This window comes from Mus caroli, chromosome 11 (assembly GCF_900094665.2).
Source record: "Mus caroli chromosome 11, CAROLI_EIJ_v1.1, whole genome shotgun sequence".
NCBI lineage: Eukaryota > Metazoa > Chordata > Mammalia > Rodentia > Muridae > Mus > Mus caroli.
Window position 1 is genome coordinate 7,097 of NC_034580.1, and position 11,566 is coordinate 18,662.

General features: G+C 43.5%; 1 protein-coding gene across 1 annotated transcript in view; it reads right to left on the reverse strand.

The window, feature by feature from the left end:
- Positions 1-6,784: 6,784 nt before the first annotated feature.
- The window catches only part of LOC110306231, a 16,652-nt gene continuing 11,870 nt past the window's right edge, over positions 6,785-11,566 (reverse strand). The window contains exons 4-7 of the mRNA XM_021178424.2: positions 9,693-9,808; positions 7,921-8,091; positions 6,915-6,986; positions 6,785-6,824 (exon numbers count right to left, since the gene is read on the reverse strand). Of these exons, the coding sequence (XP_021034083.2) occupies positions 6,815-6,824; positions 6,915-6,986; positions 7,921-8,091; positions 9,693-9,808 (369 nt within the window). The 3' untranslated portion in view covers positions 6,785-6,814. The remainder of the gene's footprint in view (positions 6,825-6,914; positions 6,987-7,920; positions 8,092-9,692; positions 9,809-11,566) is intronic.

Here is an 11,566-nt window from a genome sequence, read left to right on the forward strand (position 1 = left end):
AAAAAAAAAAAAAAAAAAAAAAAAAAAACTTACATGAAGTACAAGTGACATCACTCATAGGATGGATTTTATGGTCTAGAAGCAATGCTGAAGATTTAGGGAAAAGGAGTCTGGGATAAACAAAGTATAAATTCCGGGGACAGATAGCAAAGGAGCGTGAGGTTGTAAACTACCTTTCCCAGCATTCCCGGAGGGCAGGTAACATCTTGAAGAGACAAGGCTGTGTACTTAACTTCTCCTAGCTTCTCTAGTGCTCATCTGTGTGCACAAGGATTTTTTGCCCTCTGCAACCATGCCCAGCTTATTTTTTTATTAAATTTGCTATACACACACACACACAATTTATTTACTTACTTTTACCCTTCAGGTCCTTTGTGTATATATTATGGCCTCCAGTTTGGTGTGTTTATGGGATTCCTGAGTGTGCGAATGAGCAGGTCTCTGACTCTTGTGCCTTCTCTTGGGCTTTTTTCCAATTCTGATGTGTTCATATTTGTTTTATCCTATTAAATTTTATTTTATTTATTATTATCCCAGAAGCCTGTTTGTTCTCCAGTGAACAGAAACAGGGCTGGATCCAGGAGAGAGGGAGGTGGGGAGGAACTGGGAGGAAAACCTGTTGGCTCCTGAAACTAAATGCTGGCAGATTCCCTTTGTAAACTTGGTAGACCCTCAAAGCATATAGGTGGCCAGCAGACAGACTCACCACCACCAACTGAGGTACTCTAGAAACCAGGCGCCATCCAGAGACTTCCCTAACAGCTTCAATGGCAATTTTCTAAGGGGCTGTAACAGCCCTCCTCAAGGCAAGGAAAGTGGCTACACCCACACACACAAACCCCCACCCCATCCCCTGCTTTCCAGTCTTTCCTAACAGCACCAAAGGCTGTTTTCTAAGGGCTATAATGGCTGTTCCCAGCCCCAAGTTGGGAGAGTGGCCAGGTCCCACCGAAAATATCCCACCGATCCTATGCCTTTATTCTCAGCACTCTGGAGGCAGAGGCAGGGGGATCTCTGGGTTCAAAGACATTCTGGTCTATATGGTGAGTTGCAGGATAGCCAGGACTGTCTCAAAAAAAAAAAAAACTTCAGTCAAATGGCACACGGTTGTTGTTTCTATGAGGGCAGAGGCAAGGGTAATAAGGAGGCACAGAAAAACCCTTAGGTAAAGAAGAATAATCAAAATGATTACTATATGGTCTCTGTGTTAGTTAGGGTTTTACTGCTGTGAACAGACACCATGACCAAGGCAACTCTTATAAAAACAACATTTAATTGGGGCTGGCTTACAGGTTCAGAGGTTCAGTCCATTATCATCAAGGTGGGAGCATGGCAGCATCCAGGCAGGCATGGTGCAGGAGGAGCTGAGAGTTCTATGTCTTCATCCAAAGGCTGCTAGTGGAAGACTGACTCCTAGGCAACTAGGGTGAGGATCTTAAGCCCACACCCACAAAGGCACACCCATTCCAACCAGGTCACACCTCCAAATGGTGCCACTCCCTGGCCCAAGAATATACAAACCATCACAGTCTCTAAAATATAGTGTCCTTTTTTTTTACATCTTACTTATTTTTTTGAGACAAGGTTTCCCTCTGTACCCTAGGCTAAACTCTAGATACCCTCCTGTGTCAGCACACCAACTGCTATGATTATAGATGCCCATCCAATATGGCTATATTTTATACATTTCCAGTACCCGTTCCTTAGAATCCATGTACAACAAGTCTATATAGACCCTATACATACACATGAGTGTGTGTAAGCACACGTGATGTTTACCCCCATATGTAGCAAAATCTCCAGAATCCTCAACTGGTTCACAGGATGTTGTTATTTCCTACCCCCTATGCTTCTGCACTGTTTAACATTTAAAGACATATTTGTTTATAATCTAGAGGTTTTTTAATAGAGAAGGATCATGTGACTAAACATGGTAGAGCAAAGACATCTACTCCCTTGCCTTCCAAACTTTCCATTAAATTAACAGAAAATACATGGAAAAACTCCTACATTCTCAAGCACAGAGAAAAGGCAGATGAGAGGTGGCAAGCTTAGGCAATGAGTAACACCTGAGTCACCAGACTGGAGACTTGAAAAGTGCCACAGACACTAAAAAGGCATGGAGATGAGAGGCACAGGACATGGGGAGCCCTAGCAAGACTTATAGACAAGAAGTGGTTCAGCCACAGGACCTGTTTCAGACTCTTAGATTTCCCTGTGCAGAGGCTGAGCCAGAGGAGCACAGGGCTTTGGAACACACAGCAAAGCTTTCCAGACCCCCAAAATCAGAGTAGACGTAATAGAAAGTAAAACCCACAGTCCACTCTCCTGCCTGTGGCCAGACTTGGACTCCTCTCCTCTGTAGAAAAGAGGTCGACTAAAGGAAGAAGCCTTCAAGCCTTCCTTCAGAGATACTGTCCTAGCCCAGGCTCTGTCGTGTGATGGGACACTGACCAAAGCTAACTTGGTTTGGAAAGGGGTTTTTTGGCTTCTAGGTTACAGTCCATCATCATGGGATATCTGTATAAACTGCCACCATGACCACTCCATGGTGTGGGAAGGTTTTATTGTAGATAGGAGAGGGAAAACAGCCAGAAGCATCTGGAAAGTCCAGAGCAGGGAGAGAAAGTAGACTGCACATTGCCAGCACACTGGATGTGGCTGGCTAGGGCTGTCTGTGAGACAAGGAAGAATCCAGGCAATAGAGAATAAGAAAGCACAGCAGGAGCTGAGCCTAGAGAGAGAACAGTGGGAATAAAATAGTGAGGGTTATCATGATGAATTCCTAGGGGAAGGAAAGGCTTTGAGATGTATAACAAGTACTCATGAGGAGAGACTGGGGGAGCCTGGAAGCTAGCACAGCCTTCATATACTGACAGGTGCCACAGGTATCTGCTAACTCGAGACCCATATGGCCCTTCCACCAGAGGTAAGCGAAATGACTCCTTCTGGCAGATGGAACGGCTCTGAAAGCTCTTCAGGAACTTGGCTTTTATCTAATTGCCATTAATCCTCCTAGAGTCCAGGTTAAGCTCATTTCTGGACATTTAAACTGCCTTTTACAGTTTCCTTTGGACCTGAAAAGCCAAGGCTGGAACTCAAGAAAGAAACTTGGAAGCAAACACTGAAGCAGGGGCCAATGAGGAATACTGCTTACCGGCTTGCTGCTTACTGGCTTGCTGCTTACCGGCTTGCTGCTTACCGGCTTGCTGCTTACCGGCTTGCTGCTTACCGGCTTGCTCAGCTACCTTTCTTATATAGCCCAGGTCTACAGGCCTAGGAATGGCAACATCTACAGTGGGCTTGGCCCTACCCTACACCAATTAGAAATTAAGAAAATGTCCCACAGAGATACCTACAGATCAATCTGATGGAGGCACTTCCTCAATTAAACTTCTTATCCTGTGTGTGTCTAGTTTTGTCAGATTGACAATCAAAGCCTAACCAGAGGCAGGAGAGATGGTTCAGCAGCTAAGAGCACTGGCTACTCTTCCAAAGACATAGGTTCAGTTCCCAGCACCCACACAGTGGCTTACAACCACCCACAGTTCTAGATCCAGGAAATCAGATGCCTTCTTCTAAACTTCAAGAGCACCAGTCACCCACAAGGTGTACATGCATACATGTAGGCAAAGCACATACACGTAAAATAAAAAGAAAATTTAAAACACAACAAAAACCAATTAACCAGCACAGATACTGACTGGAGATTCTGCCACAGGGCATCTGCTTTTCCCCCCAGAAATCCTTGATTCATATATACTTCACCCCCTCCCCCCACACACAAACCTAAAACCTTCTAAAAGCAGATTTTTGATACCCCCTTTCTTTTTTTTTTTTTTTTTTTTTTTTTTGAAAAGGGTTTTTTTTGGTGGCCCGGGCTGTCCTGGAATTCACTTTGTAGATCAGGCTGGCCTCGAACTCAGAAATCCGTCTGCCTCTACCTCCCAAGTGCTGGGATTAAAGGTGAATACCACCACCGCCCGGCTTGATGCCTCTTAAACACAGACAATTTCCAGGGAGCCAAGTAAGAACACATACACACACACACACACACACACACACACACACAAAGCTACAAGGATGCGATGGAGGTTTTTTGCTTTGGTTTCTAGTTATTTTTATTTTATGTATATGAGAGCTTTATCTGCCTGTTCCTATGTGCACTATGCTCACAGCTGGTGGAGGGTGGGAGAAGAGGGCATCAGATACCCTAGAACTTAAGTTATAAGAACTCAGAGGTCTGCCTGCCTCTGCCTCTGCCTCTGTCTCTGCCTCCTGATTGCTGAGATTAAAGGTGTGTTTAAGGAACATTCACAAAATATGGAGGCACTCATGGAAATTAAATTTATGACCTTTTTCTAGAAATAAAAAATAAATCACTAAGATACGAAAAAACAGCCGGATAGTGGTGGTACATGCCTTTAATCCCAGCGCTCGGGAGGCAGAGGCCGAGGCCAGCCCAGTGTACAGAGTGAGTTCCAGGACAGCCAGGGATACACAGAGAAACCCTGTCTCTAAAAAAATAAAATAAAAAAGATACAAAAACAAAGGGTCAGTTAGATTGAAGAACTACAGTAGATGCCACCACTACTGCTGCTGCTTTCTTTGAACAGGAATTCAAAGTATGTTTGCTTGACTGGCTGTAGGCAGATCTCCCTGACTGAGTCTCCTGAGGTGCTGGAGGGAAAGGCCATCCCACCACAGCTGGGGGAATCTGGCTTTGCTTTTTACTGAAAGCAACTGAAGACTGACCAGAATGACATGTGTGATGTCTTCAACCATCTACTAAGCAGAGACTGACAAAAAAGACTGGAAAAGAGTGAGTCGTTTCCTTGGGTCAGGTGCTTCTGAGAAGCTGGATTCTCTGTACACGGGAAGTTAGATCAGATCAGCATGATCTGGCATCTGACATCTTTTTTTTTAACTTTTTATTAAATATTTTCTTCATTTACATTTGAAATGCTATCCCAAAAGTCCCCTATACCCTCCCCCCTCCCCGCCTTGCTCCCCTACCCACCCACTCCCACTTCTTGGCCCTGGCATTCCCCTGTACTGGGGCATATAAAGTTTGCAAGACCAAGGGGCCTCTCTTCCCAATGATGGCCGACTAGACCGGCATCTGACATCTTAAACCAGCAGAGCAGAACAGAATGGATCAAGGATGATTCCCAGGTTTTTAACTTAAGCATCCAGAGGGCTGAGAACTGGTTCATGCAAATTGGAGGGATGAGAGCGTGAACACTCTCAGGGAGGATTGTTGGAGATACTTTCATTCTGAAGCCAAGCCTAGTGATGTTCTAAATCCCAGCACTTGTGAGGCAGAGGCAGCTAGATCTCTGAGTTCAAGTCCAGCCTGGTCTACAAAGTTCCAGGCCAACCAAGGCCACACAGTGAAACCCTGTCATGAACAAATTGTGGACTTTCTAAGTGTGTACTCAATGAAACTGTCATATTTGTGAAGCAAGTGTTGGGCCATAGGTTTGGGCTGAGGATATGCACTGGGAATCACCAGAGGGCCACAGTTAGGAAGTACACAGTAGTACAAAGCTGTCAGGTAGTTCAGTGAAGAACCAATTAAGAAGGGTTAGAAGGAGCAAAGAGACAGGAGAGAAGCCATCAGACAAAAGTGATCCAGAAACTGGGAAAGAAAGGACTCCTGGGAGACATAACGATGGCACTATAGTCTTGATAAGTGCCCTACACACACTCGTCACTGAGGCGGCTAGGAAATACATGGAATCGCACCCATGACTCCTTCTTCTCTGTGTTGTAGCTAAACTAACGCAACCAAAAGTTACAGCAGAGGGTAGTGGCTATCTTTACGGATCCTAACACGTATACCGATGTGTATGGGATGAGGAGGAATAGTGTACAGCATGGGGATTTGTTCTTCACTGAAACCCCTTGGCCAATACCAACATTTCCACGAGGTGCTGCCCTCTACAAAGGCAACCTGTCAGGCTCAGCAATCCCCTGTGTGAGCACATGTGTTTCCCCTGGGTTGGTTCTTTCTCTTCCAAAGAGGTCACAGGGCTTTGGTTTCCTTCACAGCCCCATCAAGATATTGAATATGTATGAAATTCTCATTCCAATATAAGGCTATATATATGAGGGACTGTTCTTACCTGGTAGTTTTAGTAAGAGGCAGGGGAGGAATCTAACACACTTAGCACAATGACAGTCATGCTGAGGCTTACTGTAAAACAAAACCCTGGGGCTTAAAAGGTGGGTCAGCAGTTTAAAGCAGGGACTGCTCTTGGCAGTGGACCCACCCTGCAGGGTACACAGGCTCCTGTCCTGTATGTCCAGCTCCAGGAGATCTGACCTCCTCTTCTGAGTACTGAAGCCTTCTACTTTCACATACCCACACTATACATGTAATTTTAAAATAACAAAGTGCAGAGCCTCATGGTGCACACCTTTATTCCTGACATTCTGAGCTAGGGGCCAGCCTTCTTCTACATAGTGAGTTCCAGCCCAACTAAAATTACAAAGTTAAGATCCTGTCTTTAAAAAAAGGTGGGGGAGGATGGCTGGAGAGATGGTTCAGTGGTTAAGAGCACTGACTGCTCTTCCAAAGGTCCTGAGTTCAAATTCCAGCAACCATATCTGATGCCTTCTTCTGGTGTGTCTGAAGACAGACAGTGTATTCACATACATAAAACAAATAAATTTTTTTTTTTTTCTTGAGACAGGGTTTCTCTGTGTAGCTTTGGCTGTCCCAGAACTAGCTCTATAGACCAGGCTGTCTTCAAACTCATAGATCTGACTGCCTCTGCCTCTGAAATGCTGGGATTAAAGGCGCGCACCATCACCACCACCTGGTGGGAGAGGGGAGAAATTTTTTAAATAGAAAAAAATGAACAGAAGCAGCTCAGCAGCAGCACAGATCCAAGCATCCAAGCTAGTACCTGGCTCTAGAGGGAGTCACTCTTCCAAACGTCACTCGAATCCACAAATACAGGAACTTTCTGGCCACACACCTAAAAAAAAAGAAAAGAAAAGAAAAGAAAGAAAGGACACACACCCTTTAAACTCTATCTCGCTAACAGAAGTTTTCTGGAAAGAGAGGGAACCTTTAAGGTGTCAAGTAGAGGAACCATCTTCTGAATTAAAAGATAATGTCATAGTTAATGTTGCACTAAACAGAAAATGGAGAGGACAGGTTTATAAAACTGGGCAGTGGTTTAAAAAAGCTGGGCAGTGGTGATAGAGCCCTTTAGCCCCAGCACTCAGGAGGCACAGAAAGGCCAGCATGATTCCAGGACAGCCATGACTACACAGAGAAACCCTATCTTGAAAAGCAAAACAAAACAAACAAAACCTAAGATCAAGCAAACTGTTTTTAAACCCTTTCTTTTTGAGTTCAAGGTTTTGCTTTATATATAGCTCAAGCTGCTGGAAGTCACAGAAACCCATCACTGCCTCCTCAAGTGCTGGGATTAAAAACATGTGCCATTTCACCTGACTCACAAGTCTAGGGAACAAAACAAACGTATAAATAAGGTTAATTCTGGACTTTATCCACTTTCTACAGTACAGTCATGTTTCCCCATCCATTCCTGTATGGGCGTGTGCACACACACACACAGGAGAATCGAACACAAAGCTTCTTGCAGTTTAAGCAGGTATTCTGGCATTGACTTGCAAAACCAGCCACTTTATAATTATTCCTTTAAAGACAGGCATTGCTGTAGTAAAATTCTGAGTCTATAAGACTCAAAGGTTCTAGTAAATTGAGCTCTGCACAGTTTAACATGCACCAAGAATACCTTGGGGACTTTTCTGTGCCTGACCAGCTTAAACCTGGGGATCTGGAGGTTAGAGCTAGCAGTGGCAGAACTCAACCTGAGAGCATATACACATTATCTTTTTAATCCCATTTTGACTAAGAAGGGGAAAGAATGACAGTCTCACCTAATTCGAAGTTCTTGTAATCGGTACCGAGTCCAGTTTTGTGAGGCATGATAGTATATGGAGTGGCAGCTTCTAAATGGCTCCCTCTGGATCCCAGAGAAGGCAGAAGACCTTTTGAGGGGCAGGGCCTTTGGAGAACAAGGTTTCTTAACCACACCATCCCTAAAAGATCTTACATTTGAGCAAGCAGAGAGGAAAAGAGAAAAAAAAATCTTTTCATTCAATATAACTACATCTTAACAAAGCTATATTGTCACACCCATGGAGACCAAGGCTAACTAAGCCCCAAATAGAAAGCAGCCTGACCTCTAACAGAAACAGCAGCAACCAGCACCTCAGGGTCAGCTCTAAGTGGGAGCTAGAGAACTGAAGGTGGGATCTTCAGGCCTAGAATGGTCTTTTTGGTTTTGGAGACAGGGTTTCTTTATGCATCCTTGGTTGTTTGTCCTAGAACTCACTCTGTAGACCAGGTTGACTTTGAACTCAGAGATTCACCTGCCTCTGCCTCCTGAGTACTGAGGTGAAAGGTGTGTGCTACCACTATCAAGCAAATCTAGTATGTTATTTAACTAGTTTTTATTCTATTATAAAGGGGATCATTTATAAAGTACAAACAAGTTCCTAAGTAGAAACGCAGAGGACCTGGGTTACAGTCCCAGCAGCCACATGGCAGCTCAAAACCATTTGTAACTCAGGTTAGGGGACCTGATACCTCTACCCTCCAGAAGTCCCAGACATGCACCAATACACAGACATATATGCCAGGCAAAACACCTAGACACATAAAAATAAAAACTTTAGCTGGGTGGTGTTGGCTCACACCTTTAACCTCAGCACTTCAGAGGCAGAGGCAGGTAGATCTCTAAGTTCAAGGTCAGCCTAGTCTATATAATGAGTTCTAGGACAGCCAGAATTATACAGAGAAACTGTCCTGAAAAATCAAAATAAATAATGATAGTAATAATTGTTTATATGAAAGTCTTAGGGAACTGGAGTGATACCTCAGTGCTTATATAAGCTTGCTGCTCTCATGAAGACCAGAATTCAGGTCCGAGAACACATATCCAGTAGCTCACAAACCCCTGTCAACTCTAGCTCCAAGAGATCCAATGCCCTGTGACCTCTGTAGGCTGTGTAGGAGGGTGGATGGGCAGGGGATGAGGCAGGAGGGCAAGGGAGTACACACACAAAAGAAAATATTCAAAACAAAAATTTAAATATTAGCTACTTAAACAAGAAAATAATCACAGAAAAATCTTTTTTTTTTTTTCAGACCAGATCTCATATAGTCCAGACTGGCCTTGACTTCCTAATGCTCCAGGTTTCACCTAAGCACTGGAATGAACTCTACATGGGTCTCAAAAAGCCTTTTCTAAAATTTTTTTAGAAAAAAATTTCAGATAACATGACTTTAATATCAATATAAAACCTTATGATTGATTGATTGATTGCTTTTTTGTTTGGTTGGTTTCTGTTGTTGTTGTTGTTTTTGTTTGGTTGGGTTTTTTTTGAAACAGGCTTTTCTGTGTAGCCCTGGCTGTCCTGGAACTCACTCTGTAGACCACACTAGCCATGGACTCAAAGTTCTGCCTGTTGCTGCCTCCTGAGTGCTGGCATTAAAGGTGTGCAGCACCACCTCCTGGGCTGAAAACCCATACTTTTAACCAAACACTGAATTTCCCACACTACCCAGGTGTGGTGCCACATGCCTGTGATTCCAGAAGTTGAGCCATAAACCTCAGCTGTCATTTTTGCCCTGTTCCATCATATACCTGGAACCAATCTTCTTCTCCATTCTTTCCTCTTGATGGAAATTCAACCAGTGGTTGATATGTATTTTTGTGACTAGATTATTGATGAACCAAAGCCTTTTAACTTCCTCTTGTAACTGCAAGAAAGAAAGAAAATAGAGTGAGTTGCTTGCACACTCCTGGAGGCCACACTTCTAAATAGCTGCCTGCCAGCTCTGGAGCTGAGGTCCCTGCCCCCTCTACTTCTTAATTCAATACTAATTAAACATGGGAGGGCTCTCTCTGTCCTTGATGAGGCTTCTATTGCTGTGATGAAACACCATGATGAAAGCAGCTTGGTGGGCTGGTGAGATGACTCAGTGGGTAAGAGCACCCGACTGCTCTTCCGAAGGTCCAGAGTTCAAATCCCAGCAACCACATGGTGGCTCACAACCATCNGTAATGAGATCTGACTCCCTCTTCTGGNGTGTCTGAAGACAACTACAGTGTACTTACATATAATAAATAAATAAATCTTAAAAAAAAAAAAAAGAAAAAGAAAAAGAAAAAAGCAGCTTGGTAAGGAAAGGGTCTACTTGGTTTATACTTCCCTAATGTTAGAACCTAGGCAAAATGTTATGGCCATTTTACCTAGGAAGGTCTATGTAAAATGTTAAGGCCTAGGTTACTTTGATAGCCTGACACTATAAGGAAACTTGCTCATATGTTCGTGCTGTTACTAGGAAACTTTCTAATGCCAAAATTGATTACATATTTGGTGCCCCCTAGAAATCAATCACAATAGAAGTCAGTAGAACTGTTTTGTATCCAGCTTGGACCGGAACCAACCACCCAACAGCACTTCCTGCACCTATGTATAAGCCTTTGTAGTATAAGCTGCCCCTGGGATAGACCCCAACATAAGAGAGACACTTGCACCAATATAAGAAGAAACTATTTGAAATAAGACTTCCACTTTGAATAGTGGCCTAATAAAGTTTAAATTCCCAAGAAGTCCCTGGGATCTAACATCCTACTTGACAGAAAGAGACATATAAGTGGGTAATTGACTTCCTGGTTGGCAAGTTAAGATATGAATGTTAGACAAGTTCCATTGTGGTAGACAAGTTAAGACATGAATGTTAGACAAGGCAAGTCCCCCTGCCTCAGTCGACTACCCCAAATAATGGGAGCAAGATAAGTATACAACAAAGATATGTTCCTAAGGAATTCCCCTATCCCTAAGTCCAGATTGGTGGAATAACTTGACACAAATGTTTATGGATTTTGAAATTTAAAACCCTATAGAATCTTAACTCAATATCTTGGTTTAGTTCCCAAATCTGGACCATGGCCCTGGTCGACTAGTCCAGTGGTGTATGTTCAAGAAACTATCTGTCTGACTAAGATCAGTTTTGTGGGGTGATTCTTGAACCCCAACAATACCAGTTTATCACTGAAGGAAGTAATGGTAGGAACTCAAACAGGGTAGGAATCTGGAGGCAGGAACTGATACAGAGGCCATAGAGGGGTGCTGCTTACTCTATATGGCTTACTCAGTCATCTTTCTTATAAACCCAGGACCACCAACCAAGGATGACACCACCCACAATGGGCTAGGCGCTCCCTAATCAATCACTTATTAAGAAAATGCCCTACAGCTGGATCTTATATAGCCATATTTTCAACTGAGATTCCCACTCTTCAGATAACTCTTTAGCTTGTGACCTATTGACTTAAAAGTAGCCAAGACACTTACTTTACTCTTTCTAATTTGTATTCTTTTTTTTTTTTTTTTTGGTTTTTCGAGACAGGGTTTCTCTTTATAGCTCTGGCTGTCCTGGAGCTCACTTTGTAGACCAGGCTGGCCTCGAACTCAGAAATCCGCCTGCCTCTGCCTCCCGAGTGCTGGGACT